Source organism: Micropterus salmoides, unplaced genomic scaffold, assembly GCF_014851395.1.
Source record: "Micropterus salmoides isolate LMB-PRFRI ecotype aquatic unplaced genomic scaffold, ASM1485139v1 Ms_hic_scaffold_19, whole genome shotgun sequence".
In the NCBI taxonomy this organism is placed as follows: Eukaryota; Metazoa; Chordata; class Actinopteri; order Centrarchiformes; family Centrarchidae; genus Micropterus; species Micropterus salmoides.
Genome location: NW_024041039.1, coordinates 19,081,884 through 19,102,455, shown reverse-complemented (window position 1 = coordinate 19,102,455; position 20,572 = coordinate 19,081,884). Strand labels below are relative to the sequence as shown.

Below are 20,572 nucleotides of genomic sequence, written 5' to 3'. Positions count from 1 at the left end.
TTAGTTTTCAGTCCATGCAGCATATTTCAGGCCATGCTGGATTGTCACACGAAAAGGAGTGTTTGTTCAAGGCACAGCAAGAGACGTGAGTAACAAACTACAATCAGTTTACATTCAGTTTCATGGGAAACACTTTCATCCCACCATGAGGAACTCAAAATAACCCAAAAATACAAAACTTGCCGACATACAGACTGTAAACCAATGAGACGTGCATGTGTGTAACTTGACCTTAAGAATAAGGATATGAATACATACCTCATTTAACATACAGTAGTCAACATGCAGTGGTGTGTCACACTGAATAGGTTAATGCAACTGAAATCATGGTATGGTATGGTAGTGCTTGACATTTACTGTTTGTATTTGTATTTGGGACACAACAAAATATAGCACAGAAATATTTGACCAACACAAAAGAAATGAATGATTACTAGCACATATAACAAATTATTATGAAACATTTTTACAACAAAAAAAAAAATAAATATAACGGCTTTTAGTAACACAGGATTTAGTTACTTTGAGTATTTCACATAATTAGCAAAATTAATAAATTCTTTCCATGAGACCATAGACTCCATGGCATATTTTTTAAATATTGTAATTCCAGGATGTGCTTCTAATTTCCCCATGCCTCGTACAATTTAAAGGAATGGTTCTACATTTTGGGAAAGGAACTTATTTGCTTTATTGTCGAGAGTTAGATGAGAGGATCGATACCACGCACACATCTGTCTTATATAAAGCTATAGCCTGCAGAGGATTAGCTTAGCTTAGCATGAGGATTGGGAACAGGGGGGAAACAGCTAGCCAGGTTCAGTCCAAAAGGTAACAAAAGCCTCCAACCAGCACCTCTAAAGGTCACAAATTAACAATTCATATCTAATTTGTTTAAATCCATAGAAAAGCAAAAGTGTTCGAGACAATTTTCAGCAGCGGATTAAGAAAACTGGGGAGTTGTGTGGCACAATTACTTCCTGGAGTCTCCACTGGTAGCAACAAGACGCCAGTAAGTTGCTGCAGCCAGCCAAGGAATGGTCATGTACTGGCTCTGGCCTAACTGTTTCCCCTTGTTTCCAGTCTTTTTGCTAAGCTTACCTAAACTGACTACTGGCTGTAGCTTCATATTAACTGTACAGACATGCAAGTAGTATTGATTGAGCAAGAATGCAAATCAGCATATGCAAAATATTGAACCATTCCCTTAAAATAGATATCGAGTTGGATCACATACACAGTCAAAACAGCACAATAAGGGAATACTCTGGTTAAAATGGGACAGCTCTGCAAATCCTTGGCCCATCTCCAGTGGCCCCCGCCCCTAATCCAAAGCACAATATCAATGACACCAAAAATACTGTAGCAAAAATAGCAACCTTAAATTGATAATAGTTACAACAAGCTTCAGGTACAGTCAAGCTGCTTGTGCCTCCATGGAGAGAGTCTACATATATTACAGTACATCTCTGGGTTACATTCAGTCCCCCGTCTGTCTGCTTTCTCACTGCAGATGGCTTCACAACTAGCTGCCCTCACCCTCAGCCTCTCCGAGGAACCAGATATCACCCGTGCCCAGACCACTCTGTCAGTCTGCCGGGGCAAGTCTGCTCACACCACCCACTCTGATGGGAACTTTCACCTCCACTCATGCCCGAGTGGCACAGCCTGGAGTATTTTCTAATAGTCACTTTCATTACTTTTAACCTTTTTAACTCGCAAATGAAGCCATAGAAGAAGATGGAATTCCTGTCATGGAGCATCCAATAGTTTAACTAAAATCATCTGTACATTAAATGTGGATTCTGTTGAGATTGATGTTTGTGTCCATAAGATGGGTTCAGGAGATGTTATGGCAAACTGCTGTCTATATAGTTATAGTGACGTTTACATAGATGCTGCTTCTATATTCTTAAGCTTCTTTCCTCTTGGGGCTCTTCATCCTTTTCTAACAAGCCCAGTCTAGTCTCAAGTTCTGAGGCAGCTAAGTTGGAGTCTGAGGTTAGTGGCGAAAACGCAGCATTGCGGCATTTAGCAATCTGTGTTCCCCAGGCGAAGGACACGTGGAATCAGCTTGGGGGATTTGGTGTTACTGGTAGCTCACGGGGCTGTCCATGAGTGGGCTGGAGCAGTAGGGGTCTGGGGGGTCTTGGAGCTCAGTCTCATGTGTATGGGCGTGGTCTCCCTCGCACTCCTCCTCCTCCACAGGGCCGTGGCTTGAACTTTGGGAGCTGGCCATGGCGCCGTAGCTGTGGTGGGCCGGGGAGGGCATGGGAGTCAAAGCCAGCTCTGGCTCCAGCAACACGGATGCCACAAACAGCTGGGGGAGGAAGATCAACGTGTAGTTTATGATCGTGTCACACAGTAAATCTCTTACGTAACGGGAGTGCACAAAATGGAAGTATGGTTTTAAATTTGGGGTTGTGGTCTTTATTGTGCACGGTCAGTGCAACATAATATCTTCAAATATCCAAGCTAAGATTAATGAATTAACAATTTTTACTTACCATATCCTTAATCCAATCTAAAAAATACAGTAAAGTACATAAAATATAAATCCAGTTTTTAGAGACATAACCTATCTGCTCTGAAGGATCATAAAGGTGATTGTACATGTTTTAACTTAGAAGTTAAAGTGTAAAGTGTAAAGTTCAACGTAGGCAAAGTATTCAGATCCTTCATTTAAGTAAAATTAGTATTTCTGTACCACATTGTAAAAATCCTGCATAACAAGTAAATGTCCTGCATTCATAATATCACCATTGTTAGAATATTATAGATAAAAAATGTAGCCTACTTTAAATGTTTTATAAATGTTAAAATACTCCTCTGTAATCTAGTGGGGTAGAAGTATGTAGTATAAAATGGAAATACTCCTACAAATATCATCTGAAACAAACAACAACAAAAAATACATGAACTATATATATATATAGTTCATGTATATATATATATATATACATATACACACATACATATACATATATATATATATATATATATATATATATATATATATTTTAAGCCATTCATTACAAATCACATATACTTTACATGTTCTTCCAACCATTTCCCCATACTACCATAGTGTATTAGTGTGGTTTTGATTCCCACCCAAGACTTTCAAATTATAACATCCATGTTTTTTTGTTTGTCTTCTGGGGTTTATTCTCTGACAACATTACTCTTAAATGCAACACTGCTCAGCAGCTGACTCTCAAATCTCAGATGTCAGGGCTTCCCACCAGTACTTACAGTAAATGCACCAGCCTGGAAACCTCAATGCCCAATGTAACTCACAAATAAAACCTGAAGTTTCCTGTCCCTGACATATGTGGCAAAGGTAGGCAAAACACATAAAAATAAGAAATACAATATACTTTGAAAAATGTTCAACACTAACTTAAAGTATATGTAATTTTTAATAAATAGATTAAAACAACAAAAAAAAGCAAATAAAATGGGATGCTCCTGTAAGGTATGTTTTAATTGTGTACGGTCAGGCTAATAGGAGTAAAAGGTGATGCTTTACACTGGAGGCAGTGGTGGATGTTACAGTACTCCTGTCTGCATCAGTGAACATCCCCTCTGTTGGCTGATCAGACATCTGAAATAAAAAAAAATGCACACTATTCATTCAGTATTAGTACATCTCCAGATGAACTTATTCTCAGTGAGGTGTGGTGGAGCTGACCTGGTAACTCGTTGACTTGTCTGGTTGCTTCCTAAGGCACAGGCGGAAGAGGGAAAAAGCAATAGAGGAGAGCAGGGACGCTAAGGTGAAGAGGGTGATGGGGTGCACTGGACCTGTGACAGTAAGGTGGGATTGTCATATGTCATAAAGCACACTCACAATACAATGACAGAAACATTAACAGGAAATAAATGGTAGTGATAAGGTACCTAATCTGAGCATAGAGAAGAAGAGTAGCCAGAACATGCAGAGGATGGGAGCCACGATGACTTGGCTGATTGCTGCTCTGTGGATCCGCTGGTTGAGTTTGGTGGGAACATATGCATAGTAGATGTTGTATCGGTCAACCATGTGCTTCAGGATCACATAGAGCAGACCTAGAGAAGCACAAAATATCACACATACAAATTTGATGAAATCAATCACACCTGAGGCTGTGGGATAGAAATGAGTGGTGGCCCAGGGATGGCAGGGAAAAGCATCGAAATATCTAAAACACCACAGCAGTCTTTAGAAACTCGAGGGCAGTATAGTTGATTTAGGGTGGAAAGGCAGAAAATCCTGTTATTGTTCTTTAACATAATACTGGTATTTTATATTTTGTTCTCTGAACCATTCAAGTTTAATGCAATGATCAATGTGCAGTTAAATGATGCGACGTGACGTGGATACAGTGTGACCTGATTTGAAGAAAAAAATGAAAATATGTCCTTAAAACATGCAAATTCTGTTTCATTTTCAAATTCATAAAAATCATATTATCCTTGGCAGTTACATGAAATCCTGTGTTGCTTCTTTGTGCTTCCACCCGATGACCAATGAGATTATTTGCCTCAGCTCTTCCTCTGAAAAATGTTTGTACAACTAAAATGCCAATCTGCAGAAACCGACACAGGTAAAATGCACAGAACAGCAGGGTAATAAATATGAAAGGGCCTATTCGCACTGAGGATTTGAATATAGAAGTAAATAGAAGCTTGGTGAGCTCTGGGCAGAGACAGGAGCAGAGTGGGCGTCTGGCTCGCAACTCACTGTGTCTGGGTGTCTGGGACTACAGCAGCAAATTCACACAGTCTGCGTCGGACTGGCAGGCAGCAGAGGAGAGTGAGGTCACAGTATGAGGACAGACAACACATACACATGCAAGACTAAGAGGGAAGGTGATAGGATCGAGGAGAAAGAAAAAAGGTGGAAAGAAGGAAGGGGTAGATGGTGGATAAAGGAGGATCACTGTATGTTGCTTACCGAAGGGCGTAATAATGGGACATGTGATGCTGTAGGTCATACTGACTGCAAAGATACACATGGTCCAGGCATACTCCAGGCCAAACTGGAACTCATAAGCCTGACTCTGCAGATGAAAACACAAACACAGTAAGTCCAACGATGGTTAAAATCAAGGGCAACTGGACTTGGTTGAAGATACTGGAAGACGTTTCGTCCCTCATCCAAAGGACTGAAGAAGTCCTTTGGATGAGGGACGAAACGTCTTCCTTCGTTGGATAACTATGACCTGGATGACTGAGAATCTTCATAGACAAACACAGTAAGATTCTTACAACTAACGCAACTGACACAAAAAACACTGAGATAAGCATGAAAGGCCCAGCTAACCCGTTTGACATGAATGCGCTCAGCCTGGGACTTGGCAAAGCAGAGGCGGATGGCATACACCGTCAGTGCCGGGATGCGAAGCAGCTCCATAGATGTGCCAATCAGACTGGATGTAATAACATAGTTTACAAAGAATGCACCGTTGTCAGGAAGAAACACGCACCTGCAGCAAAAACAAAACAATGAAACCTGAGTGTTTGGGACTGAAATGTCTTTTTAGGAGCCAAATGGGGAGGTTTTATTTCAACAAAAGAGCAATCTTACTGGAATTTGACCTCCTTCTCATCCAGGAAGTTGACATCAAAGAGCCATGTGAAGAACAGGTCCAGACTACAGAAAGAATAAAATATCAAAAGGACATATTTCCAAAAAAAAAGTTGCAAACAATTCAAAAGTGGGTATAAATAATAAGAACTGCATAAAAATAAGAAGAAAAGCGTCTGTAGATCTGCTGTAAGTGTACCTGGATAGACCAAGTGAGGGCAGGAGGATGACCATGAAGACCAGCAGTAAAAAACACTTGTGCATTGTTACTTGGTTCTCACCAGACCTGAGACAAATGAATCATAAGGGATCACCATAAAAAAACATCCTTATGCAATGCATATTTAGTTGTAAAACATATTTACACTCTTAAACATGATAAATTCATAAGGTGAAATAATGTAATGTAAAGTCAGTTGACTCTACATGTACAGGACAGCTAGGTTCATTAGCATGAACTACGCTTTTCACTCCAAGAAACAGCTGATTTGCATTCGGCCCTCCGCACATCACGCCTGCACAACACGTTTGTGGGGGTGGTTATGTGAAGAAAGGGTTCTCATAGGTGCAGCGTAAGGTTCTCTCCTTATGCACAGTTGTTGTGCTCCTCCTCCTGCTAGTCACCATGTGCTGCTCTGCACACGGTGACTACTGTGCATATCATTATCCTCACATGGAGATCTCTATGACAACCTGCCCAGAATAACAGCGCGGGGAGAGTGACAGCGAGAAGGAGGGAGAGTGGGGAGAGAGTAAAAAGAGCAACAGGGTGAAAGAGAAAAAAATATATAATTGAGATAAAGAAAAGAAAAGGAATGGTGGGAGTTGAGGGGAAGACAGGCAGCTACACATGAAGGGTCCATTTGAAGAAGCAAAGGACAGGCATTTCCATTTCAGAGGAGAGTGGCGATGGTTGGTAAGTACCTGGTCCAGTGGGACTCAAAGAAGGCTGAGTAGTAGACGATGAAGGGCAGGAGCACTGAAAACGCCCACAGCAGGAGGGTCGGGAAGAACTGGGTAATGACTGGGCTCTGGTTTGGATGGCAAAATGATTCATTAATGGAACCGAAGAGGGCTAATAATGCTGCATTAAGGTCACGCAGTTCAACTCAATCTCAAACTCTGACCTGCAGACTCTCCACAGGCCTTGTGACATTGAACTTGTCCATTGTGTTGACGATGATGGCGGGAGTGGTGAGGAAGAAGAGTAGCAGGAAGAGGAGGATGTTGAGGAGGACACAGCGGAGCCACCAGCGAGATCCACACACTGACAGGTTTTCCCTGGTGATGGGAGAAAAATAATGAGCCTCAATTCACAATCATCCAGCAGGGCAGACAGCACAGATAAAAACACCACTCTCCCCTGACACGCCTGTACTGTATGCGTTGACTCCCTGAAATAGCGAGCCTGGTCACCTCTTGTATGTGAGCTGGTCAAAGTGTTTCCACTGGAGAGCAGGCTGGGAACAGCACACTTCAACATTCAATTTTAATGAAGGAACAAACGTACCTGCTCCACCCCGCTGCCTGCGACTGCTCCTGTCTAGTTAGTGCGAGAACACATTCACGCACATACCAACCAATCAGGCGTGAAGCACAAACAGCGACATCTCTTTGGTTGATCTCCCGTACATATGCATCACTCATTTGTTACATAATCTCACTGTGCTTTCCAAGATAAGAAATGTGCATTATAGCTAATCAAATCATGGATAGGTAAGGAGCTTTAAATAGTGTTTGAGACTGATACACACAAGCAACAACATACTGAAGCACAGTTACAGCCCACAGAGCTTTGACTTGAGGTTCCAGATCCAGAGGTTTCCATAGATACCAAATATGTGTAGGTAAAATTAATAGGGTAATGTGATAAATGATGGATAAGACTTGTAAAACTGGATATTACACTCAAATCATGGGTCAGCGTGGGTTTCCTCCCACAGTCCAGAAACATGCAGGTTAGGTTAATAAGTTACTGTAGGTGTGAATGTGAGTGTGAACGTTTCTCTGTCAGTGTACCATGCTTCTCCTCCAATGCATGCTGGGATAGCATACTGCTCCCTCCAGCCATGCACAGGATAAGGACAAATAATGGATGGATAGATATCTCCCTTTCTTTAAAGTGCTAGAAAAGTATGTATATTATGTTGTCCATGTGGAAATGTTTTACTTTGAAACTCATCAAGTGAAAATAAGAGTATTTGGTTTAAGGGGCACCAAAAAAAACTAACAAAAACCAAATGACGGGAGTTCCAGTAATGTCAGCACTGACCAGATGATGTCACTAGGAGCAGGTGCGTAGTCAATCCCCCATTCGTGCGACTGCACCACAGTGGTGATGCTGGACTGCTGGGGTCTGCGACGACAGCGCACACGACTGTAGTCCTTCACAATGCTGGAAAGCAAAACAAGATACCGCTGCAGAAGTCTGCATCAGCACTCCATGAATTTTATAGTTGCTCCCTGCTGTGACAGGGTTTCTGGGATGACAGGGCCAGGCAGACATAAATCCTCAATGTCATGCTGGTGTTTACTCACACAGCAGTCATCCTCTCATCGCGGAAAGTCACAAAGGCAATGCCCAGCCTCTTCATGGAGATGCGGTTCTTCTCAGCATTAAACTCGTCCGTCCACTTTTCTTCTAACTCACTGTAATACTGTTCTGCATCCACCTGCAGAAAAAAGTTAGAGCACATGTTTCTCACTGCATCTTCCACTCTCAGAGAGATACCCAGATTTACAGTGGCAAGATACTGTATGTTGTTGCTGCAGTTACCTACTTTTGGATTGGAGTGCCATCCAGTGGTAACATACTTTCTGTGCAGCACAACTATGCAGTCACCTATCAATCCCAGTTTTGCTGATTAATAAGTACCTTTTCAAAACCACAGATGTCGCAGCACAATATCTGGGCGCATGGGTGGGTCTTAATCATGATCTTCCCCTCCTTTTGGGCCTTTGTGGCAAAATACAGCCTGCCTTTCATTGCCTTGCGCCTGCAAAACATAGCATCGTCAGACAAGAACCTCTCACTGATCACAAACTGTGTTGCTTCAATCTGCAGCAGTTAAGATACCTCTCTAAGTCCAGCCTCATCAGCTTGTGGACATCAAAGCAGAGACGGATATCAGTGACAGTACAGCTGGGGTAGGCCTCACTGGTGAATGGAGCAAAAGAAGATAATCATAATGAAGGTGATGACAATGGGCTTGTGCATGTGTTTGCATAGAGGATTGCAAGAGGGTTTCCTTGTGACACCAATCAAAGATAAGGAGAGGATTTAACTTGACTTCATAATAAACAGAGAAGAAAATGTGTGTACTGGAAGTGTTTGGTGATGAGTCCTGGGTCAGAGATCTCTCTTGGTATGGAGGTAATCATCAGTGTCCTGGCTACCTGCAACACATAATGCAACCACCGTGAGCAGTTACGTTATGATGAATAGTGATCAAGTGATATCAGCCATGCTAGTGGCGTGGCTCGCTGGTCAGTCGGTTGGTGCCGACAGAAATATCTCAAGAACTACATGGACAAATTTGGTACATCCATTCATGGTCCCCAGAGAGTGAATCCTTTGACTTTCCTTTAGCACCACTAGCAGGTTGACATTTGTGGTTCAGAGTGAAATCTCTCTACCACTATTTGGAACACACATTCATGTTCTCCTCAAGATGAAAAGTAATCACTTTATCCATTAACTTTTCATCAGATCAAAATTTTAATTTGTGCTTAGGGCTAATGAGCAAATGTCAGCATGCTAACATCCTTAACTAGAGAAACAGACTTGACTAAGATGGATGTTTTTGCAGCGGAGAAATTGCCAGGCCTTGATGTTTGAACAGCATGATGTGCTGGTGACAGACCTTCTCATCCTCTCTGTACTCCAGCCGTATGGAGTGGTGAACCATACACAGCAATGTGATGATGAAGTACAACAGAGCCAATATGCTGTGGAGCCAAAGAAAGCTGTCCCTGTGAGGAACAAAAACACTGCTGTCATTTAAAATTATATTATATATATATATATATATATATATATATATATATATATATATATATATATATATATATATATATATATATATATATATATATATATATGTATATAGTCTAATGTTTTTTTCTTGGTCCTGTGCTATTTCATGAGATTTGATGTCATTCATGAAGTGTTACACTTACTTTGAGCTAACATTAGCCAGTGTTGTTCTTCCAAAGTTTTCAGGACTGTCTCCTGTAGAAATAACGCAACATGACAGAGAGCGAGACATTTTCATTTCTAAATGACTTTAAACCCCTCCTCTTTTGTCTGGAGGGTGAGGCAACAATGGAGCAATGCCGCTATTCAGAGAAAACTTTTTCCATCCAATTTAATGAAATCCCTCCCGTCTCAATGACATTTCACACAAAATTCAAACATCGTAGTCATGCCTAACTCTGCTGTTTTAATTTGGGCACCCTTTGTTTGCTGTTGCCACGGCAGCTTGTCAATGGGTGTTGGTTTATTTAATGACTAGGGTGACACACTCGTCCATAAGATGACAGCCAGCAGTAATAAAAAAGTTTCTGTGGACAGCCCATTCCTTGTAGACCCCATAATGACTCCTGCCTTCATCCTGTTATAGAATGGCTTACTCAACGCTTCCTACAAAATAAGCACACAACTGCCAAAAGCCATTTCTGCTGCTATATAGCAGCTAATTTTGCACCATCCCACCCCTGACACCTACATGTGTATGTTAACAGGAAATTAAGCACTTTCTATTCCTACAATCCTACTTGGAAGCGCTAGATGAATTGCCACTGGTATGTTTGCAACTCCCACTGAAATACAGTGTTGTGTGTGTAAATAGTAGTGGGCTATTATTATTTCAAAATGTTTATTTAAGTTAAGTTAAAAATAACTTTCGAGTTCTAATCTTATTTCATTTACGCAAGAAAAACTTTGTTGTTTCACCACAGATTGTTTTAAGCTAAAGTTTCTGAGTATCTAACTGATACATCCTTTGGTGTGTACATGTGTGCATGATCGTCTCTGTGTGGCCTGGCTTCTCTCCTCGCCGAGGTGCCCCATGTGTCTCTCTAGAGCTTAAAGATATCCCTCAGCTTTTGGCCAGCTAGACCATCATGTAGGGACCAAAATACCCAGGAGGTTCCCGGAAAAGTTGACCGGCAGGATTACGGCCAAAGACAGCAGGCAAACCACTGTCATGAGCAGGATGATGTGGCGCTGGAAGGACAGGTATGTGACAGCATCAATGCCACATTTGCTACGGATCTCGTCATCCCTGCGGAAACACAGAGAGGGGAAACTTTCAGAATCTCTTAATCAGAGAGATCCCAAACTTTCTCTGCTACATGACAAAAATAGAGATGCTGCAAATTGCTTAGTAGTGGAATTTCCACACATGCAGATGTGATGATAATCAACGCAGTGCAATCTTAATCTAGCATATGTATGCAGCTCTGTCTATTGCCAGGACAAATCGTCCGACAGCTTATACGTCATCATGAGTAAAACTGAGGCAAAACTACTTTGGTGTAAGAATATGTGGTAAGCCGGGAGGTTCAGGAAACCCAGTGTCATAAAATAGAACAAAAAATAAAAAACAGCCTGAAAAAAGAAAAGAAAAGAAAAGAGGTGCATGCTAGTCTCATGGCAGCCCACACATTGCGAACTCGCAGGGTGGGTTTTCACTTTCCCAGGGATCCCAGGGTGAGCCACTGGCATGAGAGCTAAAAACAGAAGCAACCAAACTCTACCATAATACTATGGAAACCATGGGCACCTTTTTACAGGCCTAAATCTGTTGTGTAAAGTCAGACTCGAGCAAGTGCAAATAGTCAATGGGAAACCATGGCACCAGTGGTCACATGAGCCCAGACTCGTTTGTTTTTCCTGCTAAATGAGATATAACACGAGACTTTACATTTGACGGTGCCATCAGCTTTGAAGACAGAGGGCCAATAAAAGGATGGAAGCTAAGATGAGAGAAGGGTAAAATAATTACAAGGGCAACTGCTTCGTGTACTTACTTCATATGGTAAAGTGATGAGAGCCACGAGCAGAAGCCCTGGAAGGAGAGGGGAATCATAAAACATCCAATGGATTCCGTATTAGAGATCATAAATGAAATATGCATGCAAGTCTGTGCACACCACATCTGGCTACTTGCATGCATTCACTATTTGCATAGTAATAAGAGTGACACAGAGATGGAGATTTAATAGGTCTAGCCTGGAGCAGTAACCACTTTACTGCAGCCTCAGTTTTGTGTAGGCACAGGGCGATGACTCTCGTCTGACTCTTTGTGATACACCATTATAAACATGCAGGGAGTGACCTCAGTCTATCACACAGGTGTCATGGAGTCACAGACAGTCCAGCTGAGTCATGATCCAAACTTTCCCCTACAACAGTTGACGCAGTGCCATCTTAGACAAATGGAGTTGATTATACAAGTGCAGCATGCAGCATTTTTAAACATCACTATATTACTGACAAATTAACTTTGACAACTTGGTATAATGACTGTAAATAAATTAGAACTTTCTACATTTCCCATTATGCCTTCTGCTTTATATTTTGCAGTGTAGAGACAACTGGAGTCTGTCTGGAGTCTTCTCCTTAAATGCTATGCCTGTTTACCCAAATTATACTATTTAAGTGATTAAAGGCACCCTGTGGAGTTTTTAACCACTAGTGGCACTGTGAAGCAGTGTTAAGATGAGCAGGTGTTCTGCCAGCCACACAACTTTTAATATATTTGTAGCATCTCACAGCTATGAAATTAACATCTCATTGAGAGTCATACTTTCAAACTAGGGCTGGGCAGTTATAAACTTATTATCGCCCCTTAAGGCATTAATTAATTAACACCAACAATTATTTTATGCATGTTAATGCAGTTTTTATTTTTTTATTATTAGTTTGAAAGTCCCTTGCTCACTGGCTCTGAATACACATACAGTCAAACCATGGGTCACAGGAGGGGCGGGATGTTGATCAGCCTGCAAATCACCCACCCAAACAAGCAGTGGAGGGAGGCTTTGGCAGACTACGCTGTCTTCTTTTTTCCATATTTCTCCACCCGCGATCTGTTATCACGGCAGCAGGTGAGCCGCTTGCTTGTTAATGACGCAGCCTATCAAACAACTCAAACAGCCGAAACCAACATCTGAACCCTGTGTTTACTGTTGCTTTAACGTTACCTGGTCTGTGCTTGTAAAATATCCACCGCGATTTGTTACGTCATTTCAAGTTTTTAACCAGTGAACACGCGCACCGACCTCCCCCCAAACTTTCCCTTACAACAGTTGACACTGCCATCTTAGACAAGTGGAGTTGATTATACAAGTTCAGCATGCAGCATTTTTAAACATCACTATATTACTTACAAATTAACTGTGACAACTTGGTATAATGACAAATTAGAACTTTCTACATTTCCCATTATGCTTTATATTTTGCAGTGTAGAGACAACTGGAATCTGTCTGGAGTCTTCTGTGCTTGTAAAATGTAAAATATCTACCGCGTCTGTGCGAGTGAGACTGACAGACTGCTGCTCCCAGATAAAAGATACCTGATGCTGATACCTGTTCAGAAAAAATACAACAAGACAATTGGACTCTGATAGTAACTTGTTTTAACAAGCTAGATAAAAGGTAATGCCCTTGCAGTGGCAAATACCTTTAGATATATTTTATTGCTACTCTGTAAAGGGAATACTGCTGGAAAAAGGACCTTATTTGTTTAAAGTGTTTGCAAACCACAGGTTATTACACTTTTGTGTATACAGAAGACATACATTTAAATTAAAATTGCGCACTACTTTAGAATTCATTATTCAATTTTAACAATTAATCGCAACAAAATCATACGAGTAATCGCGATTAAAAATTTTATCGTTGCCCAGCACTATTTCAAACCAAATAAAAATGGTCTTCCGACACTTCAGACTGCCTTTCCTGGCTCCAGTTGCTGTGAACATGACCATGTAAAGAAAAGGTGACAAAACTAAAGATGGGGACCACACCACATGGGCACAGCAAGCATGTAACATTAGCATTCATTTTGTGTCGTGTTGGCGTCTACCTGACAACTTTAAGCCCAATATTCACTCTCCTTTTAACTGGTCTTGTCTCCACCAATCAAATTGGTATTGCTGCTAAATGTCCACTGGCTAGTCGTTAACTTTGTTTGCCAGCCGTTTGGTGGAAGACAGTGGGTTAAACTAATTAAGAGTTTTTCGTTGAAAACTGTTGCCTGCTGCGACTGGAAAGCAGGTTAATGAGAGCAGAGCTGGAGCACTGTAAAACCAAAACAATGGGCTAAAAGACGCTAAAGACGCTCAATGGGCTACAGCTGGAAGGACCTGCAAAGTTGTGGTTTCATCACCACACTCTTTTCACATTACACATGGTCATCTACTACATTGTAAATAAAATAATATTAATTAGTGCAGCTATAAAGTAAGACCTCAGAAAAGGACCACGCTAATGAAAATTCAGAATTTAAAACAATGTAGGTTTCAACACATACAAAAAAATATAACATGTTGACTTCATTTCTGTTAGACCTTTAGGACACGTAAATCTGTTTTGTTGAGACAGGCTGCATGTGAACAAGTGTTTGTTTAGCATGAAATCCACAGGGTACCTTTAATTGATCTGAAAAGTCTATTAATGGGTTTCTTGGTGTTTTGAGGAGCTGATGAAAAATTCTTAGCCAAACCAAACCAAACTTACCATGTCCTTGGTCTCAGAGTCGGAGGGGCTGGATTCTGATGGAGACTTTTCCTTCTCACTTGGTTCTCCATAAAACAGGGACGTGAGACTGAATTGGAAAGACGAGATAAACACAGAAATAGCAAGATCATATTGACTGTGGCCTGAAATAACCATATATCGATATCAATATCATATGTAACTCAGAGCTGAAAAGGAGATCACAACCAAGACATAATGTAACAGCTGTAGACTGTCCCACATAACTGCAGCCTGATGGTTGAGTTTATGGATATTTCTTTGTGTGCCATACCACTGACAGTTCAACAGCATGTCAAATTAAGCTGCATAATTGAATTAGTACGAGAGAGGGCCGCTTGGCAAAACACATGCTGCTTGCCCTCGGTTGTAATGAAGCCGCTACCAGTCAGGCAGAACTAATCAAGCCTGCAGTCCCCTGGAGACGAGACTCAGGTCAAGCAGAGGAAAACCGCTGCAGACTAATGCAGACTGCTGGGTGGGTCTCGACTCATTTTGTATCCTTAAAGGTATCTGAATAAGTGCTGAAACGATAATTCAATTAGTTGATCGGCAAGAAATTCAAAACATTTTTGATCATTTATTATTTGTTTAAAGGATGCGTCTGGTGATATTCTATATTTTTCTTACCATCAAAAAATTCCATGAAAACACTAAAACCAACAATGCATTATCCTAACAAATATTATCTGTGTATCCAAAGAGTATTATTGCATCCTGTTATTTTATTATTGCATTATTTACTTTTGTTTGAGTAATGTTTGCTAAAAATTACATAGCCCAGCTGTTTTAGGAAATTATTTAGTCTTTTATAAAAATTAAAACTAATGTGTGACCTGTTTTAAAGATTTAACTATCAATTGGGAACCAATGGATTTTGGGTTGAGTGCCACAGACAGTATAAAAAAAGTTGGAAAGGTTAACTCATTGTTTGCTTTGATCTTTTCATGGGATATGATACAAATCTAGAATAACACTGGCCTTCTTTAAGCTATTTATCAAGGGAAAATGTCAAATGTTTACTGGTTCATGTGGAAGCTCTTTGAAGTAAGTTGCTTCCCATGCAGTGCCATTTATATTCAGCAGAGGGAGCTGCAGGCTTCAGGATCAGGACTCAGGAGTGATCCCACTGGGAATTATTTCTCCATCTTAAATGTTGACAGGGCTCACAGACAAGCAAGTGTATCAGATTTTTTGACAGCAAGTGATTGATTTACCTGTCATTCTCCATCAGCAGAGCCAGGCGGCCATAGTCCCATGCAGCCTTCCTCAGGCAGGAGAAGATGAGCAACAGGAACTGCAACACAGGACAAGAACATGAATGCAGAGCGTTTAAGAATCACAGGTACACGCCTTGTCCTTATCTGCTCTCGGCTTAATATTTTCCAAAACCTTTGCTTGATTTGAAAGCTGAGGCCCATCTCTGCATCCTCATAAAAAACCTACAAATGAAAGGTTCAAAATGCAGCAGCAATAATAAGCCTTCTTCTTTCTTTAGAGTAGTACGTGGTTGTCTTGGAAACTACCAGAAACCAGTCAGCATGCACACACGAACACATGCTGTGCACTAATGACGAATGAGTGTGATCAATAGCAAGAATAAAAATGAATAGGCTCCATTCTGCCACAAATGGAAAGCTTAACTGTAAACTCACAATTAAGTGAAAAGACCCTCTTTGATGACATTATAGTAGACAATAGTAGATTAGTGAGGAAGCGCCCTGGTTAAATATCTAAGATCATAACAGGGTGATGATGGATGAATGTTGATAAATGCAAATTGAGTGACAGTGCTGATGAATGTTTGATTTTAATTACAGCATTAAATCATTTACTCATTTGGGTTTAGAAGACATTTGGTTTAGCGGGCATGGGTGACAACCACGTTAATAAGACGAAAGCTCCCATAAATATTGAATGATTAATTCTGTAGTGATGCAGAGGCATGCATAGACAATCAGGGCATCCTCAACTGAGGCATGTAGATGAATAATCAGCGTGTGTTCACATTAGCAGTCAGGGCCAAACTCCTTCTTTAAATAAGAAATCTCTCCATTGTCTTGCTGTTTTCTGGGTGTCCATCCTGCTTGTTGTTTTATTTTAATTGGTTTTGATGTGTGGGCATGCTCTCCTCAAGTCCCACAGATGATTTATTCTGTATGATGTTGGGATTGATGCAGAGGCGTGCTCCTGTCACCTGGGGAGAAGCGTGTTTTGACTCATGCTTGTCATTAAGAGACAGTGCTCAACCCGCTGTGTTGTCTTGACAACCAGACGGCAATAAAAATGAGCCAATTAAAATGTGGATGTGGCAGATTGAGAGTGATATCAGTATAGAGATCAAGCTTGACAAGGCCTGACATTGGATCTGAGTTAGTTGACAAGTGAAAATGGAAGTCTATTATTATCTGGAGAAAAATATGCACAGTATGTTTATAAACAGCGTATACATGTATCATCCGATGTGAAAGGAAAGTTAAAATCATTAAAACATGGCAGATTGCCATTGTCTAGAATGCAATTTGGTACTTATGACAAGCACACAATGTGTGTTCTTGTACATTCTTATAATATCCAAAAGTCCAGACAAGGAGACAAATAAAAAGCTCCACCGTGTTTTGCAAGACAATGGCTTAATTTAAAGTTTGGATTTGTTTTTTAGAGACTTTTTCTTGAGAAAATAAAGTTCCTATCTTGGCAGAGGAATATGAATCTGAATATTTGTATGTATAATAACAATATGCATCCAATATAAGTTTTTTGACATTTACTGTTCGCTCCATCCAAAATCCAAAGTGTTAGTCAAGTGTTTCTATACTCTGTTTCTTTAATTGATAAAATGGAGCCTTTCCTAGCATGCACCAGTCTATCATATAGACAAACATTCAGAACCCCCATTCACACATAGGAGCTGTTTAAAGTCTCCAACCACTTGTCTTTGGTCTGTTGAAGGAATACCACCATTTTGAATGTAATAAACAAATTATATGGAGGAAACCCACATACGGGAGACCATAAGATTTTATATGAGTACTGCTACAAGATGATGTCTTTCAAAGTTCATGCCTCTAGCTTGGACTGCACGCTTTCTGTTAAAAATGTGTTGTCTCCAAATCCAAGATGAGATAATGCTGATGACAGGTTACGAACACCAAGCACACCCACAACAACAAAGGACATTTAATAAGACTCATAAGATACACAAATAAACAGTAAACATTAAACATTAGACCACTTAAAAGTACAATTTGTACATAGGTTTAAAGGATTTAGTTATTTTAAAAAGCAGTAACAACAATTAATAGTATCTAGTTTGACGTCCTGGGATGAGACCGGGCTGGATGTACAGTATATCCAATGTCTGATATAACATCCTACAGGTGTAGGTTAATATGAAAGCACTGGTTAAGGTTAGTTAGGATCCAGGGTGAGGGTTAAAATCAAGACTAAATTTACTGTTAGGATTACATTTGCATTTAGGAACGTGGTAGTGAGGGCTGAGGTCCACAATTTATTGAAAAAGAGCATGTGTGCGTGTTCACACATTTCCAACACACACTATGTCTGCATTCATTTCACATAGCATGAGTGCTCCTGATGCTGCTCTTGTAATGTATTATCATCAAGAGCTTGAGACAGGATGTCCATTAGATACTGTGTTGTTAAAGAAACAGCCCTCAGACCATGTGTCACCTCTTGTCTGTTTGTATCAGGGCTCTTCATAATATCTCAACAGGGTGTTGGCAGCTATGAATATATTCAGAAACCTTGTTGTCAGGGCCCTCTAAGCTGCAGCAGTATTTAGAGAAGAGATGATTCGTGGAAACAAATGTGTTGTGAGTGCAAAAGTGGTTGTAACTAAAGCAGGAACGATAACTCAATTAATTGATTTGCAGATGAACAGAAAATTGCCTATTTTGATGACTGATGGTTTAAGTAACTTTTGATTTTTTGTAGTAAGTAGTAATTTCTATTTTATTTTTTTAATCAAAAATGGCAAAAAATGTTGACATTTTGTGTTTCTCTATGATGAAGTCTATGATAGTAAAATGAATCAGTAATACAATAATCGTTGGCTAAAGCCATTATCCTAACGTCCTTATATTTGCATAATATAATCAAATTTAACTGCTCTTCTGCAGTTCATTGTGTAAACTGTGAATATTATTGTTTGTGTGTGTGTGCGTGTCTGTACCATCCAGAGAACCACATTGATGGTGAGGACCGTGGGCACCCCTCCAAACGGCAGACCCTGAAGGACGCTGCTGCGGGAGTGGGCACGGTAGCATCTCTCAACGGTGCTGTTTTCTTCTCCAAACGAGTCCAAGAGGCTCAGAACATCCAGGTCCACAGCGCTCCCCTCCACAGGTGGCGCTCCCGTCACAAACAGCTCAGAGTGCGCCATCAGCACCGGACCATATCTGAAGGAAGAAATAAAGAGACCATTAGCAAAGATTGGGCGACTTGCTTGTTTGTTTGACATGTCTCTGTCTTTATTTTATAGTTTTGAGACACACCTGTTAAAGTTCTCAGGCTCCAGCAATGGCTTTACATATCCTAACCCCTTCATAGTGCATGATTATTTGCTGAAATTAAAGTGACACTTTTGCTTTAACTTTTGCTAAACAGCTGCCAAGTGACCATTTTTAGATATTCCTAAATCATAGCATTTAGCAGTTTAGCTAACTTGCTGTTTAGCATTTATTGAAAATACTAAGCTATTTTTAGGTTAGCTTGAAAGGAGAAAAGTCAAAAAGTGAGCAAACTGGATCAGTAATGTGGTTTTAGGTTATCCAACAATATTATCTAGGTAAGGATACAAAAACAATGAGCCTGTAAAGCTGCTGAACTGAGAAAAGGCTTTTCATCGTGTTAATTTGTTATTTCTTTTCTTAAAAGTTGCATGTCTCACTTTAAAAGGGGCTATATATATTTTTTCAGTGAAATTAATCACTTTTTTATTGCCTGTGTGTCAAGGGATTGTAATCTCACGTAAAAATTATCGACATTTCGGGTTTTTGTGTTACCTCTGACGGCCAGTATGCCTGATCCTATGTGAAGACATAGAGAGAGTTGACTTTCAACCTATTAGAAAGGTAAACTAACATTACTGCAAATCATGTGAAACAAGTTAGGTAACGTTAGCTCACTCGCTAACACTGAGCAGTTGCTTAAAGTTATAAAAATATTACTGTAACGTTGCAGTGGGAGTTTACATGAGTTTCCAGCACTTTGGGTGAAGTTCATGAGCGGATGAGGAAAGCAAGCATACGAGCACGTATCTGATTGCAAAATAAAAACCGCACTGCTAAAGGCCGCTGTGAGTTTTAAGTCTTGTCATTTGTTGCCATATATCTTTTCAATACCTACTCACCCTATACAAGCCTGTATTTACACAGACTGAGAATTACGATGTTTGTGCATTTTAATGAATACAGTCAGTAAGGTAGTGGTGCTGGTAAGAAGCAATAACATTGGGATAGTCTGTTTTTTCAACATAAAATTGTTGTGACTCATTGTGCCACTCACTCTAAGTGCAATTGTGATAGGATCAGTCTAATGACCATCACGGCCCATTAGCAGCCATTGATCTGTGTCTGTTTCTTTATCTGACAAATAGAAGTGGAGACATCACATGGAAGCGACAAACTGATTGGATGACAAATACAATGGAGGCTTCTTAAAAAGCCATAATATGTAACATGAATATGCTAATGAGCCTATTCAACTACATAGAGAAGAACATATTTCTGTTAGAATGAAGAAAAATAGTTTCACGAGAACAAGACTCACAAGAGTAAAAGCTTAAACTGTTTACTCCACTACAGTTTTGAACAACTTGTTGAGGATTGGCAGTTATAGCCACTCTCTGCATGTTTCCCTCTGTCTAGAGACACATGTACAGGATATGCTCATTCACACTGCCATGACTACAGAATAGAGGCCCGAACCATCTGTCCTCCAGCACCACACAAGCTCCTCACTTTTGATCAATACAGTCCCGACTCCCAGCTGCTCAGCTTGTGTACACTCCTCACTGAATAAACAGGGAAATGGAGCAGCAGCAGAGTGCTGACAAAGCTTTGCATCAATACTGCGATTCCACCTGAGTGAAAGACATCAGTCATCAGATTTCATGAGGAAAATGAGATTCCACGATATATTCAGAGATGCTATTACTGTGACAGAACGATGGTCTCAGTAGTAAACACACAGTGGCCTGCGCAGTAGTAAAT

The 20,572-nt window shown here is 40.4% G+C and overlaps 1 protein-coding gene across 2 annotated transcripts in view; it reads right to left on the bottom strand.

The window, feature by feature from the left end:
• Positions 1-340: 340 nt before the first annotated feature.
• Positions 341-20,572, bottom strand: part of tmem63c (transmembrane protein 63C) — a 30,890-nt gene continuing 10,658 nt past the window's right edge. Inside the window, exons 1-22 of one of the 2 annotated variants that reach the window (XM_038729541.1) lie at positions 18,532-18,741; positions 15,554-15,633; positions 14,319-14,406; positions 11,606-11,643; positions 10,715-10,857; positions 9,752-9,803; positions 9,436-9,544; positions 8,895-8,968; positions 8,649-8,729; positions 8,448-8,568; positions 8,111-8,244; positions 7,845-7,967; positions 6,700-6,853; positions 6,497-6,603; positions 5,772-5,858; positions 5,573-5,638; positions 5,309-5,471; positions 4,940-5,045; positions 3,904-4,071; positions 3,695-3,807; positions 3,533-3,607; positions 341-2,320 (exon numbers count right to left, since the gene is read on the bottom strand). In XM_038729541.1, the coding sequence (XP_038585469.1) occupies positions 2,090-2,320; positions 3,533-3,607; positions 3,695-3,807; positions 3,904-4,071; positions 4,940-5,045; positions 5,309-5,471; positions 5,573-5,638; positions 5,772-5,858; positions 6,497-6,603; positions 6,700-6,853; positions 7,845-7,967; positions 8,111-8,244; positions 8,448-8,568; positions 8,649-8,729; positions 8,895-8,968; positions 9,436-9,544; positions 9,752-9,803; positions 10,715-10,857; positions 11,606-11,643; positions 14,319-14,406; positions 15,554-15,633; positions 18,532-18,741 (2,523 nt within the window). In that variant the 3' untranslated portion in view covers positions 341-2,089. Of the gene's footprint in view, positions 2,321-3,532; positions 3,608-3,694; positions 3,808-3,903; positions 4,072-4,939; positions 5,046-5,308; positions 5,472-5,572; positions 5,639-5,771; positions 5,859-6,496; positions 6,604-6,699; positions 6,854-7,844; positions 7,968-8,110; positions 8,245-8,447; positions 8,569-8,648; positions 8,730-8,894; positions 8,969-9,435; positions 9,545-9,751; positions 9,804-10,714; positions 10,858-11,605; positions 11,644-14,318; positions 14,407-15,553; positions 15,634-18,531; positions 18,758-20,572 lie in introns of those variants that run through there. The other variant, XM_038729540.1, reaches the window with a different exon arrangement.